The sequence below is a fragment of the Struthio camelus genome, chromosome 1 (genome assembly GCF_040807025.1).
Source record: "Struthio camelus isolate bStrCam1 chromosome 1, bStrCam1.hap1, whole genome shotgun sequence".
Lineage (NCBI taxonomy): Eukaryota > Metazoa > Chordata > Aves > Struthioniformes > Struthionidae > Struthio > Struthio camelus.
In genome coordinates, this window is record NC_090942.1 from 11,607,789 (window position 1) to 11,635,650 (window position 27,862).

The 27,862-nt window shown below is 37.3% G+C and overlaps 1 protein-coding gene across 3 annotated transcripts in view; it reads left to right on the forward strand.

The window, feature by feature from the left end:
- CACNA2D1 (calcium voltage-gated channel auxiliary subunit alpha2delta 1) overlaps positions 1-27,862 on the forward strand; it is a 424,104-nt gene that overhangs the window by 334,952 nt on the left and 61,290 nt on the right. For all 3 annotated transcript variants that reach the window (XM_068922316.1, XM_068922406.1, XM_068922480.1), the window contains exons 11-13: positions 2,836-2,994; positions 8,562-8,666; positions 27,582-27,660. In XM_068922316.1, coding sequence (XP_068778417.1) covers positions 2,836-2,994; positions 8,562-8,666; positions 27,582-27,660 — 343 coding nt within the window. The remainder of the gene's footprint in view (positions 1-2,835; positions 2,995-8,561; positions 8,667-27,581; positions 27,661-27,862) is intronic.

The window sequence follows — 27,862 nt, forward strand, 5'->3', positions numbered from 1 at the left end:
AAAAAAAATTAACAAATTTAATTCTTGCACCTAATTTACAGTGACAGAACTTCAGTGAAATCTGTTGTGTCATATTAGCATAAAACTGTATAACGAAGTGGGATTGGGCTCATCCTGGGAACTTCTCAGCCTTGCTGTAGTTAAATCTGTTTTCAGAGATTGCCCACATTGCTTGTGTTAATCACTGAGCTGATGTGTATTTTCTAGCTGGGGTGTGTGGACTCCTGCTGTCACGAAGTCAATGCATTCTGATCTTACCATAAGGTAGAGTGGAGATTTGGCCCTACTAAACACTGTCAAAAGCAGCTACAGATGCTGCTGTTTTGCAGTGGAATAAGTGTTTGGAAGAATACATCTCTTTGCGGAAGGGGACTCAGGGCATCAGGACTGGGACGTGCCATGGCCAAACGTTTGTGCCAGGCATGGGGCAAGCAACAAGATAAGCATAGCCGTGTAAGAAAGTGCAAAACTGGGAAACATCCTGAATTTCCACGTCACTCATGACGATTTCAGATCCAACTCTTTCTTTGAAGGCAAATGACTAGGCAAGTTTTTGTAATTTTTTTTTTCTCCTAAGGCACAAACTGTTTTTTTTTTTACAATACATGTTATTTCTAACACTGTTTAGACCTTGTTGGATGATTCTTCTTGCCTTGGGCATGACTTGCATGTGATTTGTACCTTCCTGTTGGCCAATCCATGTATACCGTCTTAAGTTTCATACTAATGTTATTTATGGTGACACTATACTAAAAGATCAATGGATAGTTTTGTAGTTGCATCACTCTATTCTTTGTTGCATTGCATTCTTGGTTATGTGTTACAGAAACTATAAACTCTGTAATGTGTATAAAATGAAATTATGTTTCTTCCAAGGTTTTTAATAGGTAGCGGTCTATAGTGAAGATAAAGCAATATTTACCAACCATTTACTAAGTGAGCCTCATTTATGCTATGATGTGCTGAAAGACACAAATAGCATTTGATCATATAATAGAAGTTTCATATCATATTTGAAATTATAAAAAGCTAATTTTAGCAAGCACAGTCAAATGTAACTCTGGCACCTGCATTCTTGATTTTGCAACCTGGTCACTTTTTATTATAGTTTCACTTGCCTAATTCGTACGAACGCATAAACACGCTCATTTCTTCATTACCATCCGGAGGGTATTCTCCACCTCTCCGGTTACATTGGACAACCGTATAGCCAGCAGCGTAAAGCCTGTGAGAGTGAGAGATCAGGCAAGGGTGTTTCATTTTTCAGGTTACTTCTTGTGACGGTCAGGTGAGGAAATGAAACATTCCCTGAAGTGTTTATCTGTGTTGTGTTAGAAGGTCCCTGGATAAAACACTTGAATGTGTCAAAAGAAAGCAGCCTGACAAAAGGGCTTGCCTATCCCAGCTGAGTACCGGAATATTAAGCTTAGTTTTGCGATGGCAATAAGAAATAAAACTTGGCTAGAAACATCAATTTTCCATCCCAAGTAGAAATTAGGTTTCCAGTATTGCCTGTGGAGGTTGAAAAGAATCTGTTAAGTGGGGGCTGAAGAACATAGCTGCCTTGGTGCTGATTTTTCACTGTCTGGCACTTGTCCTTTAAACACATGTCCTGTTGACCCTCAGTTGCAGACTAAGCAATTAAATCTGCTGATCAAGCCTCCAACTCTGAAGTCAGGCATCTGGAAAATCGTATAGTAACTTATGTAAAAATACTCCTAGACAGGAGACAAATGAGATTATTCGGTATTACAAACAATTCTGGGTACTTGAATAATTATAAAGTTGATTTAGTGTAGTACATTTATGCAGCAAATCTGAAGTAGTACCTTTGTGCTGCACCATGTATCAGTGATTAGGTTCGCGTGATACCTCTCTGCCTTCTGTCCTTTATAAATGGATATTTGTGTTTCCTGACCTGTTACACATTGAATAGCTTATGCTTTCCATGCATACGGTTCTTGGTGCTTTTTTCTTTAGAAGTCTTATTTTCTTTAGCATCTTTATTAATCAACATTGCCTGATAACGAAATTAATATTGGTGACTTACTTTCGGTCGAACTATTTTTGACCACAAGTATAGCATAAGATTGCAGCATCAAATTATTTTTCTGTGATACAGTTTAATTCAAATATATTCTGTGTATTTTAAAAATATAATATGAATATAATTTTTATTTTTTTGTTATTTATTATTATTATGCATAAAGTTAGTAGAAGATCATAGCAGAGTGCTAGTCTGAACAGTTACTCAAATCTCTGAGCTTGTTTGCCTTCTTATATGCAGTGTAGCTGAACTTATTAGCAGTGTTGAGACTTAAACCTGCAAGGCCTGATTTTTATGTTATTTTAAGGTTTTTCTCCAGGCTGGCAGTATAAAGAAATTGCACTTACATTTGTTTTCACTAAAGACCCTTAATCAGGGAGAGACATAATAACCCGGTTTGTAAAATAGCAGGCTTATGGATAGACTAATACACACGATATGGAAGTCTCCTGCTAATTTAACCAACGTGTTTTTCACTATTAAAAAAATAAATAAATAAACATTTTCCCTCATATTTGCTTTATTTCCCTTAACTCTGTATTTCTCAATTCCATAAAAGCTTGGAACAAAATTTGTGGGAGATTGTCCACTGTTTTATTGTGGAGTTTTTTGTTTTGCAACAAAGAGTAAAGGACTGAGCATCCTGAGTGCAGTGCAAATCATTATCCAGGTGTCAGGCTCTTTATCTCATGGATGAGACCTGGGTCTCTAGAAACTCGGTACATAGAAAAGAAAATAAATGAATTATACATGACTGACTTTAATGTTTTTTTCTGTTTATTTTGCAGTTTAACAATAATGCTCAGAACGTGAGTTGCTTTAATCATCTTGTCCAAGCTAATGTGAGGAACAAGAAGAAGCTGAAAGAAGCAGTCTATAAAATCTCTGCTAAAGGAATTACTGATTATAAAAAAGGCTTTAGCTATGCTTTCGAACAGCTGCTAAACGTAAGTATGAAAGTTGTCTCTCCCTGCTGTAAAGCGCAGTGGTCGAACTCTAATGGCCAGATGGCCACTGCGTGCTCCTCCTCCTCAGGAGTGATAATCAACCGAGTGACAAACAGTACAATGCCTTTATTTAGCAAGTAAATATATCCCAACACCATGCTTTTTCCTTTCATACCCCCCAGCAGCCTGATAGGTTGCCAGGATTTGGGAATAAATTTGTTTTTCACTGTGCTGTACTGTTTCTGCTTCATTCATTCAGCTAGTTTTTCATTTTACCTGTGATTCTCAGTTGTCACAAAGCCGTGGTAGTGGCTGATTTACTGGTAGCTGTTAAACAGAAAGCTGTTACGTTAATTGCTATTTCAGTTCTAGTATCTCCTAATGTTCAGTAATCTCCTAATGTTCCTAATGTTCTCCAATGTTCAGTTAATCTATAATTTTATACTTAATTTCATATTTCATGAAGAGACCATGGCTTAAACAGGAGAGAGAAGGGCAAGCAATTGCTAGTTAATAGAGTGATATTGGGCAGCTGAGATTATTCTAATTCTTTTCTTCCTTTCATACCATAAAATGATTAGTTTCATCAAAAATCAAATACATTGTCTCCGTGTTTTAATTATATTGCACTTTCTAGTTGGTATCCTAGTACTAGCTTTCTGGTTAGTAATAATGTGTCCTACACACTACAGATGTTGAGGTTTTGTTAGTCATTTTTGGAATAGTTTATGTGTATGTTTAAAAATATTTCTACATTTTACCTTCATAAAGATTGCATATTGGATCTTCAGCTTAGTGTAAATAAAGTTATGCCAATTAATAGAAGGTAAGGAGCTAGCTTAATAGATATGATGTGTATGCATTTTTTATTTCTTCTTTTCATTTCAGTAATGTCTCTCAGAGGAGGCATCTTTACCTTTCTCCCCTAACCTACCAGATTCTGGCATCTTTCCTGCCATTCTATATGCAGCCTGGGCATAGAGATGGTTGAAAATTTTCTAATCTAGGGAAATTTTGATGGAGGAAAAGAAAATATAACATTTTCAAAACATTTTCTCACTAGATTGATCTTTTGACTAGCAGAGGGGTTTGGTGGGGAAATGATTGCATGCCCTCTGCTGATGATTAAAAGAAACTGCAAACAGGATTGTACAAGCTGACTTTTTAAGGCTACGTTTCCCCTTTTTTGGCATTCGTTTCCACCTTGTGCAGAAGGAACAAGGAAGACGCAAGAAATTTTACCAGGCACAGTTGGTTCCTCACAAGGTTTAAAACTGATTGCCATACCATTTTGCATTAGGTGCAGTCCCAATATATACTCTGTGTGCAGGCAGCGCTGAGAAATCCTGAGGTGAGCTTGGAGGTGAGCCCTGTGGGAGGACTGCATCTCCCCATACTGAAAATGGAGGTGTGCTTAGTCCCGCAGAGTCCCCGCTAGCCTGTGGGTTGTGCCTGGACACCATGGTTGTGTCTATCAGGGGAAATTAAGAGATGGCACTGGGTTGTGGAATTGCAGTCACCCTGTCCAGATACCGGGAAACCCATTCACCAGGAAAAGTAAAGGATTGGTGACAGAGTCAGCCCCACACTGGTGACAATATCATGTAATACGATGAGATAATGAAGGCTTAAATGGACAATGAAAAGTATGTATATAGATAGTTTCCAGTTTTGTATTCACGAGTTGAAACAGTCCAATTGCTTTAAGGTCCATGGATATGGGATTTTTTTTAATCACTCAAATTTTCATTATAATTATGGGGTATTGCATCTGGTTGACAGCTATTTCAAACAATTTTCCTCAATATTAAAGAAGTATCTTCTTTGTGCCGTAAGAAACTTGCTGCCTGATATGTTGGTACATGGAAATGCATACTTCACCTTTTTCAGCATACTAATTCAAGTAGATGTTGATAATCTGGATTCCATAATTTTTAGATTTTTTCCATTGTTTATTGATATATTAACTCAGTATGTCTTTGCAAGTAATATTATTCTAGCTTCAGTGATTCGGGAGGGATTTTCCCTATCCCATAAAGATCCGGAGATCATCTGTCTCCCATCACATCCTCGTAGGTAAACTCAGGGAGTGTGGGCTGGATGAGAGGACAGTGAGGTGGATTGAGAACTGGCTGGATGGCCGAGCTCAGAGGGTTGTGGTCAGTGACGCAGAGTCTAGTTGGAGGCCTTTAGCTAGTGGTGTCCCCCAGGGGTCAGTCCTGGGTCCAGTCTTGTTCAATGTATTCATCGATGACCTGGAGGAAGGCACAGAGTGCACCCTCAGCAAGTTTGCTGATGATACTAAACTGGGGGGAGTGGCTGACACATCTGAAGGCTGTGCTGCCATTCAGAGGGACCTGGCCAGGCTGGAGAGTTGGGCGGAGAGGAACCTCCTGAAGTTCAGCAAAGGCAAGTGCAGGGTCCTGCACCTAGGCAGGAAGAGCCCCCTGCAGCAGGACAGGCTGGGGGCTGATGTGCTGGAAAGCAGCTCTGCAGAGAAGGGCCTGGGAGTCGTCCTGGTGAACAGCAAGTTAAGCATGAGGCAGCAGTGTGCCCTTGTGGCCAAGAAGGCCAATGGGATCCTGGGGTGCATTAGGCAGAGTGTTGCCAGCAGGTGGAGGGAGGTGATCCTGCCCGTCTACCCAGCCCTGGGGAGGCCTCCCCTGGAGCACTGTGTCCAGTTCTGGGCTCCCCAGTACAAGAGAGACATGGCACTCCTGGAGAGAGTCCAGCAGAGGGCTACCAAGATGATGAGGGGACTGGAGCATCTCTCCTGTGATGAAAGGCTGCGAGAGCTGGGCCTGTTCAGCCTGGAGAAGAGAAGACTGAGAGGGGATCTCATCAACGTGTACAAGTATCTGAAGGGAGGGGGTGTCGAGAGGACGAGACCAGTCTCTTCTCCATGGTGCCCAGTGACAGGACGCAAGGCAACGGGCACAAACTGAACCACAGGAAGTTCCATCTGAACATGAGGAAACACTTTTTTTGCTGTGAGGGTGACAGAGCATTGGACCAGGTTGCCCAGAGAGGTAGTGGAGTCTCCTTCCCTGGAGATATTCGAAGCCTGTCTGGATGCGATCCTGGGCAAAATGCTCTAGAGGTCCCTGCTTGAGCAGGGTGGGTGGACTAGATGATCTCCAGAGGTCCCTTCCAACCTCAACCATTCTGTGATTCTGTGATCTTTTCTGAAATCACATAGTTGATTTTTGCCTTGCTCTACCTTTACCTTCCTCAGTGGTGTGAAACTCACACTGACAAATGAATTCTTAAAATCTCATGTCATGAAGTATAGTCCTGACCTGCTGCTCAGAGTAAATTTAAAGGGTCTGGAACTTGCATAAAAACAAAGCAGTTTTATGCGCAGCATAAAATGCATAATGTCTTGCTTGCTTTAAAAACAAAACAAAGCAAAATCAAAAAAACAAAAGGAGAGATGGCTCTTACCAAGTGCGAGAGAGAGATAAAGCAAGAACTTAGTCTTAGTTCCAACTTGTATTCTTTTGTGGTTTAAGCTAATAAGCCAGTTTGGAGATTGTGTACTGGGAAGCTGATGTATAGGCATATGGTCTCTTCTGCTAGGTGTTTCTGGGAGGGCAGAGACATCCATTGGACTGGTGGAGCAAACTCTTTGGAAATAGGATGGAATTACAGCATGAGATTTTGCAAAATCTCTTCTATTCAAGGCCTCAGCTGGTATTTCTCCATCATTAGGGAAGTGGAGGAAAAAAAAAAACTGTTATAAAGGATCATTCTTAAGGGTATGACCTTATAGAGAATGTGTGTGTGTGTGTGTGTGTGTGTGTGTGTGTGTGTATAAAATACCTGTAATAGGTTCTGTCACCAAGATGCAAAGCTTTTTGGATAGGGGAACATCATGCAAATTTGCTTTATTGATCTTCAGAACTGTAATACTGTTTAGATTCTAAAATCATTGAATTTTTTTCATGACCTCACTTTGACATCTAAACAATACAATGTAAGTAAAAGCCAAGCTGTAAGTTCTAGGCGGTGTACATAAGAAAACACTGCATTCTTCGGTTGCTAGCTAAGCAAGTGCTGAATAAACCACTGGAAAGATCCTAGTTTAATCCATTGAAATGAAGACTAGATCTAATTTAAATTTTGTTTATAATAGCTATCCTTTTAAAATCCATAAGAAAGTTACTGTAAGACAAGAAGGCTCTGATCCTTTCTATGTCATCACCTTTGTGTCCTTCTTGATTTTATTTTGGCCTATATATTAAGTCACTAGAAGTGTAGGTGACTTTATGAAGTATCCAGCTCTACTTTTATTACTTTTTTAATATCAAAAACACTGCAGCCCAAGGCAGTATATTGTAGGTTATATTTCACGAGCAAAAAGTGCTCATAAATTATTTATTTCTAAATGAAACACATTTAGAGTGCTGATGCGATTGGAGGGAGTGTATTGATTTCAAGCTTTTTTATTTGTTATTTCATGTAAGAAGATCTTTGGATTTATTTTTTCAAGTGATTAAATAAATATTCAGTTAATACTGAACTACCAAAACAAAGTATAAAGTATCTCTTAAATATAGATATTGCAAAAAAAGTTCATTTGTTATATAATCTGCTGAGAGCTGCTACTATTAAACATATCAGGTAGTGTTTGAGGGCCTGGCTTTAGCTCTGTAATCTTTTCTGATGACTGAAGACCAAGGAATCAAATCAGAGAATTGGATGAAAAGTAACTAAGGGGGGTAGGATCATCTCACCAGACCACCCAACTGAAAGTTAGTCATTTATACTTTATCTGATGATAAAGACTCTTTCGAAAAGCAAGAGAGAATTAGATACTTTGCAAGCACGACACTTACATAGGGGAAAAAATAAAAACCCAAAACCACACACACAGGAAGGAATCACAGAACAGGAAGATTGTGCTCATTTTAAGGAATATTGAGAAAAACAGTGAACACAGAAATACTTCTAAGTTCAATATGTTCTGTGAGTAACAGTCCCACAGAAAAGAGTGGAGCAATTGCATATGAATATTTATTAGTTCATTAGAGCATCATTGTTCCCAAATTTTCACAGGGATAATTAGTATGGAAAAGGGAAGATAAAAGCATTGGGAGACCCTCCCTCACTGCCGCAGAGCACGTGTTGGGGAACGACTGGTGGGTGCTGCTATGGGTAGGAGCCAGCCGACCGCTCCACGTGTTGGTGGAGGTGGCACAGACTAGATGGCCAGTCCCCTGCATTGGGCAAGATCTAAAATGTGTCGTCTTCAACTCTCAAGAAATGGAAAACCATTTTGTTTGTTGTTATTTGACTTGGATTTTCGTTCAGTGTTGTAGGGGTCAAGAGCAAACAACAGGAACATCTCAGTGACATGAAAGCAAAATATAGAATTGGAAGAACTGTCTTGAGGAAGGGTTACTGGGTCAAATCTTATTAGACTTTGGAAGTTTTGTCATTGGCCCTAAGCAGGCTGAAATTTTACCTGTAATGTTAAAGTCGTAAGCAGGTTGATGTGAAAGTCATCAAATATACCCCTTGTTGTTTCTTATCGCCTGAAATGTTTCTTTTTGTATCTCCTACAGCACAGTGTCTCTAGAGCTAACTGCAATAAGATTATTATGTTGTTCACGGATGGTGGTGAAGAAAGAGCACAAGAAATTTTCCACAAATATAATGAAGACAAAAAAGTAAGTGATATGTGAAAGATGTTATTAAAAAAAAATACGACAGCACAAACAAGAGTGTTTAAGCCTAGAAGTAAAAACTTTTTGGTGTGTGTATAAAGTACCTTATAGAACATATTAGCATTGAACCTTAGGCCACTTAAAGCTTTCTCAATCTGTAACATTTCTCTGAAAATAAAATAAAAAATATTTAATATTTTGTACTTTGTGGCTCATTGGTGCCGAGTGGTATAAAAGCACACTGTGAGCCACAAAGGGTTAGACCATTATTATCCTTGCGTTATCAATCAAAAATAGGGAACACAGGCAGTTAAATGACTATATATGTGTGTGTGTGTTTGTTTGCAGGGTGTGTGTGTGTGTATGTATGTGTGTATGTATACACGTGTGGGGATTGTGTGTGTGTAGATACGTGTACACACACACACACACACACACACATCGCGCACACACGTGCCTCCTCACTATGAATACTTTCTAGGTGTTTTTGTAGTTCATCAGGCAAAGAAAAACCTGATCTCAAGGTTATAATCTGAAGCTGAATTTATGTAGACTAGAAAAAAAATCCCATACCTTTGCCTGTAAGGTTAATTATATCTTTGAACATCTTAGCTAGGACTGGGAAGGCTTCCTATTACTGATTTTGTTCTGCAGTTCAACCAGAATTATGGTTTTCACACAAGAATCTCTGGATTTGTCATGTTAAAATTAGATTGGATTATTAGTTGTGCTGCTTTTGTTTTAATTTTTGAATTTAATCAGACTTCCAATCTGACTTTTGCATACTTACAGATATACAAGTGCATAAACGCAGGGTGCGTGTGTTTGTTTGTCTGTATGTGACATAAACTACAGGTCTGCAAATTGTCACCTACTACATTTCAGTGTAGGTAAATATGCTTAGAAGATTTATCACTTTTTAAAGGAAACTTGAATATGACCTGGCTTCTTATTAAAAATGAGCTTTTACCTTTCCTGGTGTTTGGGGTTGTGCATATAGCTGTCCTTTTTTCACAAAAGCAGCTAGAAGTTAGGTCACAATTCACCAAAGCGCTAAAGCAGTTGCCATGGGTGCTTATATATAAAGCAGTGGAAGTAGTTCATTGGAAATCTTCATATACTTAGATTAATCCCTTTGAAAGGGGAACAAGGAATGCAAGGCACAATTTCCAGCCCCACTAGTGACTCACTCTGTGACCTTGGACAGTCCCTTTGTGTCTGCTCTATAGTAGTGTTTCAGGTAGAACGATGTGGCGGGGTCTGAGCTGAAAGTATTTTTTAAACTGACAATTAATTAGAAAGAAGACCTGAAAACATGGCAACTCACCGTATGACACACATGGCTATATTCAGAAAATATATGCAGAGATTCCTCTTCAGAATTGGACTTGGTAGCTTTTATTATGTTAAAATGAGTGCCATGAGCTAGAGGAATGCTATGCATAAGGGGGAAGATGTATGATTCATTTCTTATTATTTTCCATTTAATTCTCTATGTTAGGAGGAAAGCATAGTAAAATATCCAGTCATAAGAGAAACACATCAGTAGTCTTACTAGCATTGTGCCTGACAATCAATTATTCTGGGAAGTATGATGAACTTAGAATTTATTAATTTATCCTGATTATTTTGTCCTATAATACTGTAAATTTGCACTGCCGAGAATTGGGTTGCTTTTATGTATGCTGTTATTCCATAACACACTTTTGCTTTCCTGTTACTTCTACCAAATGAAGGTTTAGGCTTTTTACTGTATTCAGCAAATGTGTGGGTGATAGTGGTCACTGTTTGGATTTCTGTTTATTTAAGTGTATTGTCTTCTATACTTAGGTGTAATGGAAATCTTCCTGCACTTGATTAAGCTATATATATCTAAAATACAAATCTCAATAGGCATCTACATTTTTGTTCCTTGTCTAATAAAGTACTAGGTTGCTTGATGCCTTCCCTTATTACTTTTTCCCAAGGTGACTTTGGAAATACAAGGAATAGTAAGAAAGTTTTTGGCAGGTTTAAGGCATTTTTAAGAACCATTGACTTTCTCCTTGAATAAACTTTACAGTTTTCCATCAGTAAAAATTCTTCTGCTGTTGAAGGAGAATTTGTGGTAGCAAAATAAAATTAAAGTTTGTTTTTTTTTAAAGGAAAATCTCTAATGAGAGTAAACCAGCATTTAATATTAGTAAATTAAGCTTTATAAATAATAATAATAACCTTCCTGGCAATCTTTTACAACATTCTAGTATTTTTGAAAATAAGACTAATACAACATAGGTGAGTGAACGTTTGTCTCCCTGTTAAGACTACACTTGGTTCTACAATGATGAAATGTGTGCTTTCTTGTTTGCCCCTCCCTGTGTAACTTAATTTAATCCAGTGGAGCGTAATAATGACATAATTGACAGACATATTCTAACACTAAAAATAAATATATACTTTTAATTTTGTAACGTAGTAGTCACAGACTGTAATGTTACCCTCTTAGATTGCATAGTAGGATGCTTTCATACATGAAGTGTTAAAAATATAAAGATATGGGGATCTAGATTCTGGTGTCTTTATTGCAGTTTAGTTTTACCGTATTCCACAAGTATTCTATTGACTGTGAGAGGGCTAATATTATAATTATTTGTAGTGGTGTTATTCACCATGAGTAAGGTATTAAGAAGAGTTTCCTGTGTTTTACAGTTGCAGCACTTCACAGCATCAATATGTATCAGTTGATCTCTCTTCTTGCCTCGTCTGCATTTGATCACTTTGCCCTGTGCTTTGCATACAGTATATGAAAGATGAATCTTTATTATTGTACTATGTCACAGGCAGTCACTTCCCATCTTAGATACACTGTGTCATAAATTTATGTTTTTTTCCTTCTGGTTCCGAGTGAAGACCATCCATTCAAATCTATTAATCCTTGTTTTCAACTCGCCAGAGTAAAATTGCTTCAGCTCTCAAAATATGTTGTTCCTGTCAGTTACTTTGTAATTCATTGGCATGCACGAGGATTAGATAAATGTTGTCCAGTCAGACAACGTGACTTAGTTACATTTGTTTACAGTGCCCTTAGTGCATTGTTTACAGTGCCCTTAGTGCAATCTTCAAGTTGAGAAGTGAAAGAATACAATGAACAATTTTTAAAAGCTAACAGAATAGCCTAGAATATAGAGGCAGGAAAATTGTCCTGTTAAATTAGTGAGTTTCCTCTCATCACATAAGCTGCCATACAGATATATTTAAAGTGGTTTTCTGCCTCTACGAATCACTTAAACTGTGAATGCAGAGATTTTTTATAAAACTGGTATAACAATATTTTGAGGAGGAACATTTCTAGTTTTTCATCTGTTTGAAGCTGCAAGTCCCAACAGTGTCTCACCTTTGCATGCCTTTTCCCCTTAATAAAGCCAGATTTTATTGTCACAGATTGTAAGTATATGTCGTGCATGATATTTAAAGACTGGCATATTTACCTCTATGGTGGCATTTGGGGTTCTTGCACTAAATGTGCGAAATACCATACACATGGTTAATCTCAAGACTGAGGGTGGTAAATTTTCATTTTATTTGCACTCATGCTACAGATGGCTTCGCTGAAGATAGTAATATAAATTTAGTTGAAATGTAGGCATGGTAGGCGTTCCCATCCTGAGAATTTTGAACTCAGGTTAAAAATAGAAAACCAGCTGTGACTCTTTGGGGCATATTGTGCACCCTGAAATATGTGTGCTGGAGAGTTGCTCAACGCGTATGAATAGGAAAAGACCTTAAACATCCTTCATGCGCTTCAAGTTGTTTGAAAGTTTTCTGTTGAGACAGAGGTTGCTGAGGGCCAAACGGATTGATTTCAAGTAGGTGGAGAACCCTAGGGCAGATCACACATCTCGTTTGCACAGAATTATCTGTCATGGTTAATGCAACCTCATTTTCTAACAGTGTAATCTGTCCCACTAAAAATATTTGTATGTAGTGGGTACAGAACTGTTACAGAGGTACAGGTCCTGGGTGAAACTTGTTAAAACTCCCCTTGGAAACTGTTATGCCTGGTAATGACCTTTTCCAAAGTGGGACAGAATCAGCGGATCAGAAGAACAAGATATGAGAAAGCACTTGCAAAACTTTCTTCTGAAAGAAATTCGTTCTGCTGTTGTTACCCAAGGAGGGAACCACTGGGCTGAATGGTCTGCATCCTTTTTTGCATAACTGCAAGTCAGCTTAACACACAATAGTTGTGCTTTTGTGTGTTAACCTAGGCAACAACACATGAATCATTCTGGAGAAGCCTGAAAGCTTTTGTCCTGACTACAAACGACTATTAAAAAAGCCCATAACATTTCCACTTGGGGTAGCCATGGGACTCTGACGGGTGTGGTCTGAATAAATGTCACTTTCTGCACTTACTTACAGAGCTGAACATAGAAACACCATCTTTCTCAACAGTAATAGCAACTGTTATTAGAGCTTAACAACTGTCCAAGTGTGCTCCAACAGTGCTTGCATTTCTGTGTGCGACAGACTTGCTACAGAGGATATAAGATAAAGTATTGAAATTAAGGGTTGAAGTGAGCAAAATTCTGGTTTATGTCTGAATGACATGTACGTAGTTTACTAGCTATCATAGCAAAGATTTTAAGCTAATTTTTAAGCTTTCTAGACATTAGATTGTTCTCTGGGCTTCTCTACTTTTCATTAGCTTTCTGTGGTCTTTGGACAACCAGACATTCCTCATTTCTGCTGATCAGTCACCCTGTGCAGTGAGTTGTAATGTAGTGATGGTACAGGATCTCTTATGCAAGAGAAATCGCCAGCTTGCTAGCTGCACTTGTTGTGTTACTGCTTTGCATTAGCATCGGGCAGCTTGGCAGCACCGATATCCGGATCAGCCCTTTCACTGTTAGGTCATTAGAGAAAATTCTTCTGACAGAAATCTGCCTTTGTAGATGAAAAACCAGCTAGGTAGGTACCGTAACTGCAGAGGGAGATAACTCAGAATTGTTTCCCCTCCAATTGCAGATAGTCTTCTGAAAATAGAACCAGTTTATTTTCATCTGATGGACAATAGCAGCACTTGTCAGGCTAAAGTGCCTTTCTCTCCTCAGTGAAGGAGAAGGCCTATTTAAAAACAAAAAAAAAAAGCATCATATTTTTAGTAGCATCTTCCTTTTATTCTGAAGAGCTAGAGAGAAAAAAAAACAGGGCAAATATAATTACTACGGCCAAAACTAGCTTTTTGCAGCGTGCCCATTACCGCCATTATTTTATTCTGCTTGTTTTCTATAATTCTCGCTTCAGTCAGACTGGAGGGTTTTCATTCCATAATCACTTCTGTCTTAAAAGTATGTCTTCTTCCAGATGTTATTTTGATTTATTGTATCTGCTTTGGTACTCAGAACTGGAAAAGCTAAAACTTTCTGAGTGAAACTTGGGTCAGTAATCAGATTTTACAGTCATTTCTTTTTTTCTTTTCTTTTTTTCCCCCCTGAAATAAAAGTGAAAACTGTGTTAGTAGAGGACTCACTGCAGACATATCTTACTCTTAAGGCAAATTATCTAATTTGTCTCTCTTTGTTAACACCACTTACTTAATGAAGGATTTGTAGTATATCCACTGTTACAAATCGGGGTTCCTGAAAGAGACTAATGTCATTAAATTTGAGTTTAAATATTCCATATCAGTAGTCTTCCTCCTGTGGTACTCATTATCTAGAAATACTTTAGTAATAGTCCAGCTGCAGAACACTAAACTGTTTGAGGTCAAAAACAATTTTTTTCAGACATGACATTAGGTGCACGTTTTTTTCCCATAAACCTAAATTTTGAACTACAGTTACCTCTCAGTGTGTGAAATCCTCTTCCCCAATGGGAGCTCGGAGTTCGGTGATTTTTATGATACTTTTTTTTTTTTTTTTCCAAAAATGGTTATAGGTAGTCCTTTTAGCAGTCTTCTCCCAAGATACACCTCCATCACATGCCTGAGCCATGGCAACTCCGTCGGGTTAGACCAGTCTGACACAGCCTTTCGCAAACTGTCTTCTGGCTGACCTCTTTACCTTTAGACCATATCATCTCTTGTAAATTATTTCTTAAAGGCTGGAATAAGAGACTTACATTCATTATATTTCTTGGCCCCTTTTCACCCATTTTTCCCTTCCACTGACAAGTGCCTCCTGCTATTCTGTACATGCGGCCAAGCTGGACGTCGCAGAGCAAGGAAGCATGGCAACTAGTGCAGAGGGGCAGCTGAGCAATTATTCTGGGGAGAAGATTGGCGTGCCCAAGAGCCTTTTCACACCTGTGTCCACAGGGTGCCATGTGTTGATACCGAATTTCTGTTTATGCTGCTGTTTCTTTGTCTGCGTGAGCCCATACGGGGTACCATGTGCAAGATAAAATCCACATGGTGGTGCTGAGAACTGCAGAAGCCTAATACAAATTTTAATATAGTTCTGTTGAAAAATAATCTTATCAGTCTTACTAGAATCATACACACCTGTCCCAGAAAACCCAAGGGACATCTTATTTCATTCAAATTTGGCATGGAGGGGGCTATTTGAGACTTTCATTTTTGTTGGTCTTCAGTTCCAAGCCACTACATTAATGATGATTGATTCAAGGTCTCACATGCAGGTCAGTACTGCAGGTAGCATAAACTGATTAATCAAGGCAACAGGAATAGGATACCACTTAATATAGAAAGTAAATTATGTTTTTGGGGGAATTAAAACAGGGTCAAACTGTATTGTACTTATTTATACAAACAAAATGCTCCATATGGCAGAGCTGGTTGAGGTTGGAGCTCAGAAGACAGGTTGGAGCTCAGTGTCAGTCTTCCCACATACTAACTGTGGGCTCATTCTTGTGAATTTATAATTGCAGTGAAATGCAGTGGGAGCTAATTGTATTCTTCTATAATTAAAAAATGAGACTAGGACTTTCTGCAATGATTAAGAGCAATTTAATACCTGGGCCATGCTTGATGATGTTTACATAACCCGTTCTTTAAAGTATGCAATTCCACAGATTTCTTGGGTATTTATGTTTCCTGTTTCACCATCTATCTGTTCAGAAAGTTTTTCTCTAAAAATCCTTATGGAAAAATTAGCTTATAGTTTTGTTTATTTGGTTTTTTTTTTCTTTTTTTCTTGTTAACAGTGGTCACAGAGAACAATTAATTATTGTCATAATTTCCTCCCACATTTTAAGAGATCATTCTTATGTTGTCATCCTTGTTCTCCTTCCCAGGCTTTGTTTTTTCAACTGAACAAACTCCTTTCTTTCAGGCTCTCATAAAATACAACTTAAATTCCTTTCGTTCTTTTTACCCTCTTCCATTGTATATAAAGTTATGTTATCTATACCTTTCCTAAAACGTGCTCTGGAACAATTACAGATGAAACTTGAAGGGTATCAACAGAATAGACTATTTTCTGTGATTTTTTTTTCCATGTAGAACTTGGGTAAATGCATCGTAGAATATAATTCGCCTTTTTTGAACATTGAATCGTATTATTGAGCCATATTTGCTTTTGGCTTTGCTCTGATTTTTTTCCCCATACTGCAGCTTTTTATAGGTATCCTTCAATTTCGGTTTACGCATTTGATTTCTTTTTCTAAAGTTTTTCATCTTACATTGCATTAAGCAATTTTTGTCTTGTGTATTTAATGTATTCCTCTTTATGATTACTAGCCTTCTTTGAATCCTTTATTCTTTAGATTATCCTCCCAAGAGACCCACATTGCTAGTTCTCTGAGTTTGCTGGAGTCTATTGTTTTGAGAACTTATCCTTATTTTACTACTGTCACGCCTTTCTTTCCTCAAAACAAAAAACATTTCTTGCTTTTTTCCCTACATTAGCTTTTTTTCCTTCCAGATTTTCAGATAATTCTTCCTTAGAATTCAAAAACAAATCTATCAGCTTTTGCCATCTCCTAGAGCAAGAAATTGTTCCTAACACGTTCCAAGATATTAAGAAATTCTCATCGTATTGTTTTATCAGCATGAATCTATCTAAATAAAACTGCACCATTGGATCCTTGCTTTTATATACTTCTGTAGTTTATTGAAGGAAGTGTCATATGTAAATGTCAAAGAAGAGATTTTAATGATTGCAGCGGTAGACAAAGAAGATATGAGTTATTTTGCTATAAAGGCCATATAGGAGAGGCTCAGAAATACCATTCATTAAAAACATAAAAGTGGAGAATATTTAAAAGTTAAGAAATGTTTTCTCTAGGTAGTGAAGCAAAACTAGGCACAAGAAAAAAAATGAGTATGAGTGTGTTGATTAAAATAGCCTTTTCTTTAAATCTGCCCGTTATATAATGATGATTCTAAGTAGATTGATAGTCTTGAGTATTAGAAAGTATTAGGTAGCGATCTTACACCATTGACGTAAACATGCAAATTTATAGGAAGAAAATATAGAATTTGTCCAATCGATAGATGAGGTCATGTATAATACCAACCTAGTACAACTGAATATGATGTATTAAAAAAAAAAGAGAACTCTCTATTAGACAGTAAAACTTGATAAATATCTAAGTTTCTAAAGGCTGAAGGAACAAACTGATAGACAGGTGTTGAGCATTAGCTCTCTTTTTGAAGGTAGAGTAGGACATATTTGAATGAGAAGAGTTGCCAGTGTACTGGGGAAAAAACAGACAGAAATATGGAGGGGACTTTGTACTAGAGCTCAAAGGAAGCAGTTACAGAGTGGGAATCTCTGTAGGAAGCCAGAGGGTCATGGTGCAGCTGAGGCAGATGGTAGCACAAGATGCATATAGGTAGCAGCGTAAGCAGGTGACAGGTTCAGAAGGAAATGAAAATTTCAAGACACAAAGTTACATTCCATCCAGAGAACAAGAAAGATGTGTTTATATGTTCAGGAAGTGGGGCGTAGGAAAGAGATATGAAATTGGAAACGAAATAATGTAAGTGTGGATGTACAGTAGAGTTCACTTAAACAAGTGGAAGCCCTGGGCAGATTAAGTGTGAACTATTACAGATTGCTTCAGAGCTTGTAAGAAAGAGTTGCTTTTTATAAGACGGAGAGCACATCAGTACCTGAGGTGGAGGAGCACTGTTGGAGAAATCTTACTGAGAATAAGAATTATTATATGTAATTTAGGAAGTCTTTGTTATGAACTACCAGATCATGGAATGTATTATGAAAAAAAACTAACTTGAAGCAAAGTAGTGGAAGAAAATAGACTAATATCAGAAGTGTATGGGATGTTTTAAGTAAACGGGGGGAAAAACTGAGGAAAAGAATAGTTTTTAACTTCAACATGATTGAAGTAAAGACAACACAAATACATACTTAGTTTAAGAAATAAAATAAAGTCAAAAAAGGAGAGAGAGAACTGGAACAGCACTACAAGAAAGTAAAATTAAAAAAAGAGTTGCAAAACTTTTTCTTTGATTTAATACTTAAAAAATGTTGGTACTGCATCGTGATTCAACTTCTGGTTTTCACTCTTAACCGCAGGCCAGCGTCTACACATTCAACAGTGTATGGAGGTCTTACTACTCGGATATTAGTGCAAAGAGTTGTTCGGTTTCTGATTTACCCTTCTTTCCTCTCACTGATGAAGTAATACATTGTCCATCAGTGTTCAATAAATAACGATATATACTTCAGCAAATGAAAAATGTGTTCACTCATACAGGTTAGAAATGTCAGCAGAAAGGTGGTGCTATTTGGAAAGAATGTTTTTTCAGTGATATTACTAACTTTTCAGCACATACACATAGAATACTGAAAAGCACTGAGGATATATGGCCAACTTTTCCAAATTTTTCTGTGTTTTTGTTGTTGTTGTTGAACACTGCTTTTGTCAAATACAGTGTTTTGACACTGTATTTCAGTGTTGACCAAGAAAAAAGTCACTTCTCGGGTAAGGGATAAGTATTCTGGTGAGAAACAAAGAGAAAATACTCTAGCCTACTTGGAATATGAATATCTCAAATTCAAAATCCCCAAAAAGCTAAAACCGACTTTTATAGATGTCTTTACTTTCATATTCCAGGGGATTGTGACCATCCAGTCACAATCTTTAATTTTTCAGCTATACAAAAAATAGACTATACAGAATGGAACAAGTTTAATAGAAGATTGAGGTACTGGTCTTGCAATCTTGTAGTCACATGGTTATAGAAAAAGATACTCAAGTCTGTGCTTATTTTAATTATTGTAATTATGTAATATATATTTAATTATAATTTAGTTACAATTAAATTATCATAATTAATTAAATTATTATTTAATGATAATTCATTATAATTTAATATTTAATTGTTTTAATTTTAATTATTGAGTTTTTCACAAACATTTTTATAGATCTTGTTTTTGTTCCTGAAAAAGGACAGAGAAAAAAATTCAAAAACTGAATATTTTCCTTAACAGAAGCAGCCAATATATACACTCATAGAGTCATTAGTCTATTACGTATCTCATGTCCTCTGTTTCTATGTTCAACCTGTGTTTGAAGTTGGTAATTTTAGTTGAAGTCATACTCGTTAGCCTTGTGTCGAATTCAGGATGAAGTATTCAGTGTTTTCAGAAGTTTAGGTAGGATTCTGTGCTTTTGTAGTCTCCTATTGTCTTAGAGGATTTTTTTTTTTTTTTTAATAAAATAGCCTCTACCACCTAAGATTGCAACACAGAGCGCTGGGAAAGAAGTTCATATTTATTTTCCTAAAATCGTTAGTAAATAAGCCAAATTCTTTCTTGTTAAAAAGATATATTAAAAATAAAGGTAGAAATATCACAACAAAATATTTTTCAGGATGCACTTCAGGTTCTTTGGTCAGTATGGATTAAAAGTCTTCTTAGAGGACTAATAATGAGACTGCAAAGCACAGAAGTTTTCTATAGTAACTTCCTGTGTAAGAAGCGTAATGATAAACAAGGTCACACAGCTTTTTTTCATTATCTTTAAACCATGCATAGCTAGATGGTATCTATAAATTTATACATACATAACGTATGTATAGACAATCTTAGAGAATCCTGAGCGTTCAGTTGCAGTCTCGTAAGAAGTGCAATGAGCTCACATGCACAGTGATTGCATTAATTGCTAATTGCAAAGGAGAATCTGTAATACATGGTCCCGCATAGGACTTGACCCCTCAGCTCCACGAGGAGATTTGCTAGGTGTTGACAGCAGGCATCCGCAGTGCTGAGCTGTGCCACTAGCCGTGTTTCAGCTGCAGAGACAAGGTCGGACTGTGCTGAGCACAGCCCGATGAGGCAGTGGCAAGTTGCCCATGCTACACAATAATTACAGTCATTTTCCCTAAAAAAGCAAAGACAACTGAACTTGAAGCTATTTCATCCTTAAATCTCCCTCTCTTGAGGTCGTCTTATGATGCTGTTCTGTTCCCCGGGCAATCTCCAGGAAGTGGGATGTGAACAAGGGAAAAAGTACCTTCACCTATTTAGTTGGAAAAGCTCTTCTCAAGGTCATTAAGTTGTTTTCCTTAGAATTCCTCATTATTTTTCATGTTCCTTAAAGTCATATTTCTGTTATTCTGTGTAGATCGGTCCATTGTAAAATTAGACTTGAACTTTGTGTAACTGATAATTCCAGAGAGGAAAATTTCCTGTAAAAGAGTTCTGCTGGGAAATGAGAGTTTCCGATGGCCCTTCCCTTTCCCCTATCCTTTTTCCCCTTCTAATATGACTTTTTTGGCATTTTGAACCATTTAGTTTCAGTCAATGTTTTCCACACTGTCAGAAATGGAGTAATGAGAGTAGAAAGCAGAAAGTGACGATGCAAAGGGCTTAGGACACTATTTGCAAAGAGAGAATATTTGCGTGAGTAAAAAAACGAGTCTTTGTAGAGTACCTGATGAAAATTAGTGCTTGAAACATTCACCTTTTAAAGACAGAATATATTCAATAGAATTGAATATAATTCCTTTAAATCCTTAGCTGGTATTTGCAATTTTTATTCCCCTGGGCTTTTAAGGCCCCAAAAAGAGAAGACATAGTACCACAGTATGAACAGTAAATATCTATGTAATTAATCTGGTCATTTCCAATTGGTTGCCTGCCTCTAAATATTGATTTGGCTACTAAAGAAAAACCTAAGATGGCTCACGCCTTTAATCCAGAACATAGAGGATTGACAAAGCCTACTTCACCCGTATTAGGATCCCCAGCTTGGCATATAACTTTTGGTTAGGAGACTTTAAAGCAGGCTGTGGGGCTCGTTGGGCACCCTAGTCATCCTATTATGGACTGAAAAAAAACTTTTAAGTGAAGAGCATATGGAGGGGAAGGGGTGGAGCACAAATCAATTTACATTATCAACCCCTTTGTTCCCGACATGGGCCACTAAATTTACAAGCAACTGCCAACTTTCTTTCTTTGGGGAGAATGAGAAATCCTGAGTGCCAGGGAGAATTAGCTTAGGGAAAGGAGGAATTTATTTGTTATTAATTTCTACAAAGAAATTTTATTATTAACATAACCAAGGAAGGAAGCAGAATCACAGAATGGCCGAGGTTGGAAGGGACCTCTGGAGATCATCTAGTCTAACCCCCCTGCTCAAGCAGGGTCCTCTAGAGCACGTTGCCCATGATCGTGTCCAGGAGGGTTTTGAATATCTCCAGGGAAGGAGACTCCACAACCTCTCTGGGCAACCTGGTCCAGGGCTCTGTCACCCTCACAGTCAAGAAGTTTTTCCTTAAACAATTCAAGTGAGCAAATAGAACCCAGGAAGCCGAATTAAAGCATTCATCGTTGAACTGCTAAGAAGCGGATGCTATAATTTCTTCATTGGAAGGAGGGATAAGAATGCAGAAGACTACTTTAGGGACATTTAGGGATCTCCTAGATAAAATCCATCTCTGTCTCTCACCAGGATGTGCTAAACATAAAGCCACTTCATTATGCTCTACTGGAGACATCATCTGTTAGTGTAAATATCTTAAGGCATCATCTATCCTGGTAAAGTAGATAGCCATGGCATGGGCCTGGACACTGTCCTGCAGTCATTTATCTGTTTACCTGGTAGCTTGTTCCCTGGCAGGTTTTTCCCGCCTATGCTAAATGGCACAGTCCCAGGCGAGCTGCTGGGACTGTTCCCAGGAGGCAGCAAGGAAAGTGGGAGAAGGAAGACGCAGTAGTTTAGCTTGTCTGTATGTGGGCTGTGCTGTCACGGTTGCTCTTCAGACACGATTTTTTGGTAGTGTAGACATAGCCAAATTGACTCTAAAACTTCAGGCCCTTCGTTGCAAGACCCTAGCGTTGTTTCTGAAAGCGGACCTTTTCTCTTCCTTTCCCCTGTTCTTGTGATTGATAACATATAATAGAACAGAGCTGATTTATACCTACATCTGGAAAATTGTGAAATTAAAAATTTCAGCTCATATAGGGAGACAGTGCATACAGAGGGCAAAGCACCCTTATTGTCATATAATATGTCTACATTAAGTTATCATCGGCCTACAGAATTGGCTAATTCACTTTTGCTTCTTTGATACTTTTGACTCATCAAAGGCCAAGTCCAAACTGGGTAAGGACTTCAAAGAAACTCACATCAATGGGTTATCAATTTAATAATAGACAATTCAACAGAGGTAGATTAATATGTGTCAGCAGGCGTTCACTCTCATACTTTTAGCCCTACCTAAGTAAGGTCACAGGAGAGCAAGGAGAGGCATTGTATGCTAGCTCTTTTGTGCGGCAGCAATGAGTAGCTGCAGTTCCACGAGGTGGCGCTAATAAGATGTAGTAAGATGTCTGCCTAACAGAAACTTTTTTTTTTACTTCTGTGAAAGAGTGTTAATTGTGAAATTGCTCAGTTTGTTACACTGTAATGATATTTTCAGCCTTTATACTGGAAAATATCCCCATTTTCGTGCACATATTTTTTCACTGCAAGGCAACAAAAAAGCTAGACGAAATTTTTTTGTTTTTCATTTCTAAAATATATCGCAGTTCTCAAAACTCATTTCAGAAATGAATAGGATTCACTTCAGAGACTTCTTCAGAGAACATAGCTTTCACTGTGTGCATATGTTCCATGCACTTCAGGTATAATCTTCAGTTCCTTTTGTGCAGCAATTGTATATAACTACACCACACATCGTTGTTCTTGGATGTATGATTCCAACCTATTAGGACCATCGAAAGTTTTTGGACCCATATTAGCAGTATAATGTAGGGTCATATCCAAGGCAGGTGAGGATCTCAGATTCTCCGATAATCTCCAGCCATGTAACAAGCTTTCTTTCTTTCCTTTTCTTTTTTCTTTTTCTTTTTTTTTTTTAAGCTAGAGTTAACATCAGACTGTAACGTGAACTGATTTTTAGAGTGCCATTATTTCTTGTCTATATTAGACTATAATTACATAGACTATAATTAGACTATGAATTCATAAGTTGGCAGTGGAGCTTGAAGTTTGAGGTTAAATCATACTGAATGGGAGATATTAATGACAGAGAAAACTGCTAGTACATGTAGAAAGTCTGGGAGGAATAATTCATTGTGGATAAATGGCTAGAAAAGAAGCTTCAAGGACCTACTCCAGTGATCTTTAAACACATGTTTCAGTTAAAGCAATTTTCCTTTGATTCCAAGGGGATTACTTGCATGGTTAAATGCCCTACTGAATCTGAGCTTAAGGGTCAATTATGAAAACACTTGAGCTGATGTTTTATCAAATACCTTCATACTTTCTTTATGCCTATAAATTCAAAGATGTCCAGCCTTCAATTTGCTGTTACATCTAAATATTATCATTTGAGAGCTGCAATCTTATTCTGTTTCACATGTTCTTTTTGCCCCAAGCCTATACATATTTTAGGAAAGTACCCAAAACAAGAGGCAGACCGTGATATTGGCTTCAGTACCCAAAATAAATTTCGGTACATTTACTTCGTTGTATTGTGCCACTAAAGAGTGGCACGCTCAATGCCTGCCCTCATCTTGAATTTTCCTAACTTGACATAAAATTTTGTTCCATATTTTGAGTTATGTGTTGCTCACAGACCTTTAAAACTTTAGAACCTTAGCAGCTGAATTGGTTTTCTATCGTGCTCTAACATTATCTCTGTATTTTGCTCAGTTTTTGTTAAGTGCAAAATGCATAAGCAGTCCTAGAAACATGGAGAAAAACCTAAGTGTCCTACATCCTAGTTAAAAGCTAAATTTCTTTGAGCCTGGTATTCAGAGCAATTGGAGTTATAAATTTGCTCAAGCTGATAAACGTCAACTCAGATACCTTTTGTCTTAGTATTAAACTCTAATTGAGAAGGTTAGAGGCACTGCTGTCAAAGTCATTTTGAAAAGTGTGAACCCTCTTCAGTTCTTCACAAGAAACCTTTGAATCATCATGTCTTAGGAGTGGCTCACACAGCCGTGTCCATGCTACCAAGCTGAAGAGGCTGCAGGCTCAAGAAGCAGCCGCGGTTCTCCATATCATGTAATTGGTAGCAGACTCGATGGTAGGGTCCTTGCCCGTGGCCGTCAGCTCTTCTGAACGTGGTCTTGGTTCAGTTTGGGGGTAGTGTGAGCTGTTCCCAGGAGAAGTTATATGTGAGACCACACAGTGCCAGGGGTGAGACGAGTAGGGAGGATGGCAAGATAATTTAGCTGTGGAGAAGTGAGCCATGCTGTGCCACTTGCCCTCCGGGGCTGAGAAAGGAGGGATTCTGTCCCATTTTATTTACTGTCTAAACATAGCCTAACGGACCCTAAAAGTTTCCTCTAGCATGTCACTGTGACTCTTACGCCTGCTGTTAAACACAGAACTTTTATCTCTCTTACCGCTGTCCTTAGTAATAAAACAAAGCCGCTTTACTTTAACAGCTATAACCCAAATGGCTTGGGACTGTTTCCTTTGAAGTCCTGACTCTAGCACTTCAGCACAAAAGAGTATGGATCAGAATTTGGATGAAACTCTGTATTTGGTGCTTCTTATTGGCAATTCTTAGTGCGTAGGATTTTTAGATCATGCTGCAATTACTGAATTATCCCTCTTTATCGCAGCTTCTCCTGGTCTATAGTAAAAGAGATCATCTCTGGGTCTTTGCCTTCAGTTATAGTGGTCTGATTAAAATATCCTGAAATCGATCATCTTCTGCTGTATGATTTCTTTGTGTCATCATAAAAATGGAGGTTGCATGATTCGATGATATCAATTTTTGACTCAGTAAGTTCTTTTTTTTGCCTAGTGGTATATATTTCTATTTTTAATGATAGCCATAAAATGGTGACACTCATCTTTGGAGAGTTCTCTATAAGGAAGAAGTATAGGCAGATTCATCTCAGTCCCTTGGCTGACTTTGAGTCTTATCGCAGAAAAGGTTAACACAGAGTATGTTTTTACTCAAATTGGCTAGTTTAATTTGACTTGCTGACTCATTTTTCCAGCTGGTCTGTCATTCTACTCAACTCCAGAAGAGACAATGAGAAAAAGAAAACTCTCTTGAATGTACCAGCCCTTTGCCAAATCAAGTAACAATTAAAATCTCCAATTTGCGTTGCAGTTCTTTGTCTCTATTAGTTACCCAAGGAACAGTAAATCAGATGTATTGTCCTCTGCTTGTTGTCAGTAATTTAAATTCTAGATTCTTTATAGATTAGCTAGAGATTTAACATGCTGCTTCTTTTCCTTAAATTACATATCATTTCACAGCTTGAGTCCAAAGCAGTGTTTCATTTTTAAATATGAGATCAAACACAAGATAGCCCTGTCTAAGTGACTCATGGGTTTTATACACATACAAGCACACCCATATGGCTATTTCTTATTTACTTAATTATCCACTTTTAATCCTGTGAAGAGAGACATCAAGTCACTCAACTATCTTAGCAGTACTTTTTAGTGTTTGGTCTTATTTCACCAACATCTTGAAAAAGAACATAATTTGAAGAAAATATTTAGTGAGCACTAAATTTTAACAGTTGTGAGCCCAAAAAAGACTAGAAATGTAATAGGGACCTTGTGAGCTGAGAGTTATTGATAGAAAATGACACTATATTCAATGTGGAAAAAATGTATGGTGATTTAAATAGAAGCAGAAAAATCCATTAGAAGGATTATAGCTGACACTTTGTAAAAGAAGTCAAAGACAAACGGGGGATGGCAAATCTGACTTGCATTTACAAGGTGATACAGCAATAAAAAAGCAAATAAGATACAGACATATCAGTTGGCATCGTGTTCCCGCTATCAATAGTGATATTTTCAAGGTAATGGAAGTTCTTTTTTCATCTACCTCTAAGACAAATGAGCTATAGGAGGAAAATTTTACCATATCACACATGTGTCATTCTCATACCTGTTTGTGTAGCTAGAATTATAACTGGCTTGAGTCATTGCAAGGGGGGAACCTATAGGACCCGATTTTACTAGAACTTCAAATTTTGCCTATATTAAAAAGAAAAAAACTGATTTGGTAATCAGTACAATAGACGTTAGTTACATTAGGTGCAGAAGCAAAGGGTTTACATGTATAAAGCAGATCAAAAGGTGTTGGTAATTAAAGATGACATCCAGCACAAAGTTTTATTTTCCCTTCTTACATATGGGGGTCAACACTAATAAAGTTTCACCAATTGGTAGCTGCTGAGTGATAATTTGGAGCTATTTCTACAGACGCTGGTTAATACATAAGCTCTGATTTTGTCACACAGTTGTACTTTCTTATCCGACAAATGAAGTTCTGCTTAGCACATGCTAAATAATATGATGAAAAATTCTATAAATGACTATGTAAAAACTAAGCAGCAATCAGTAAGCAGTTCACAAATAGGGTCTGCAACTTTTCATTGCGAATATTATTTAAAGAAAACGTTAACTTATTGCTCAGCTATAGCCTGTATGCAAATAAAGTGCAGTATGTTTTAATTTTCAAAATAGTCATCAAATTGCAAAAAAAAGGAATTCACAGTGATTTTGTACTGTGATCTATATTTTGTAAAGTGAAGTGGTAAAGCTAAAGGTTCAAAAAGAAACAGATGCCTGAAAAGGAAAGGCAGTTTGATCCTGGGCCATTTCTTATAAAGGACATGATAATAGTAATGAGCTCATTAAATCTGGTAGGGAAAATATTTTTCTCACCTTTTACAGGAATGTTCAGCTTCTGAGCAGAATATTCAGCCAGAGGCGGAATTATAACATTTGTGATGTTTCTGTGTCCAATAGGAATCATAATATTTGTACAGAATTACTGTTTCTTTGGTTTTATTTTTCTTTTTCAATTCAGACAAAGCGCATGGAAAATAATTTCACCTGAAAACCCTATTTTCTATCAAAAACTTTGATAGAATTTTGCGAATTCGTCTGGAACCAGGTCACCCCTCAGTTACAGAGAGAGATTGGGGTTTCATTGACAAGTAGAACATAATAATGCTTTAATAAATATCAGGAGCATAAACCTGAAAGTTCTTCCATAGAATTTGGTTGATCTAGTTTAGTGGTTTTACTAGAAGCAGAGCGAAAGGAGAATTTGTTTCCAGTAGAATATGACAATTTCATACCTTTTTTCCTGAAATCATTTTATAACCTGAAAAATCCTATCTTATATTGCTTTGATTTCTGCATCTAACACTAATAAAAGATTAAGTCAACCAATTTAATAAAACCCTGAAGCTATAATTAACACCCTAAAAAAATTCTTTAAATGCTTCATAGAGAATAGCCAATGTAAGAGCTTTAAAGTATCAAAGATTTATCAAAGACTGTGCCTCCTGTGATTTTTCCTACTTCATAGATAAAAATATTCAATAGGAATTCATGAAATATCACAATACTGGTGTATCTGTTATAGTGATATAAAACAGGAATTTTATAGTGTTATTTTACTGTTTAAATGTATCAAAAATCAAAGTATCATTAACTTGAGAGTAACAGCTGATTAATGATGTGTAGTAAAGTTATATGCATTATTTTTTTCAATTTGCATAGGTACGTGTGTTCACATTTTCTGTTGGTCAACATAATTACGACAAAGGGCCCATACAATGGATGGCCTGTGAAAATAAAGGTACTGTGCAGTTCTTTAAGATTATGCTTGGCTGATGATTGATAAAAAAATTAAGCAAAGCTATTTTATATTAAAGGATGTGGACAGAGGGGGTTTTTTTTTTTGGTTGATTGGTTGGTTGGCTGCTTGAATTTTTTGTTATTTTCCTCCAAAACTAACAAGGGACCAGCTGACTTGCAATATTTTTTCAGTTTTTGATGGA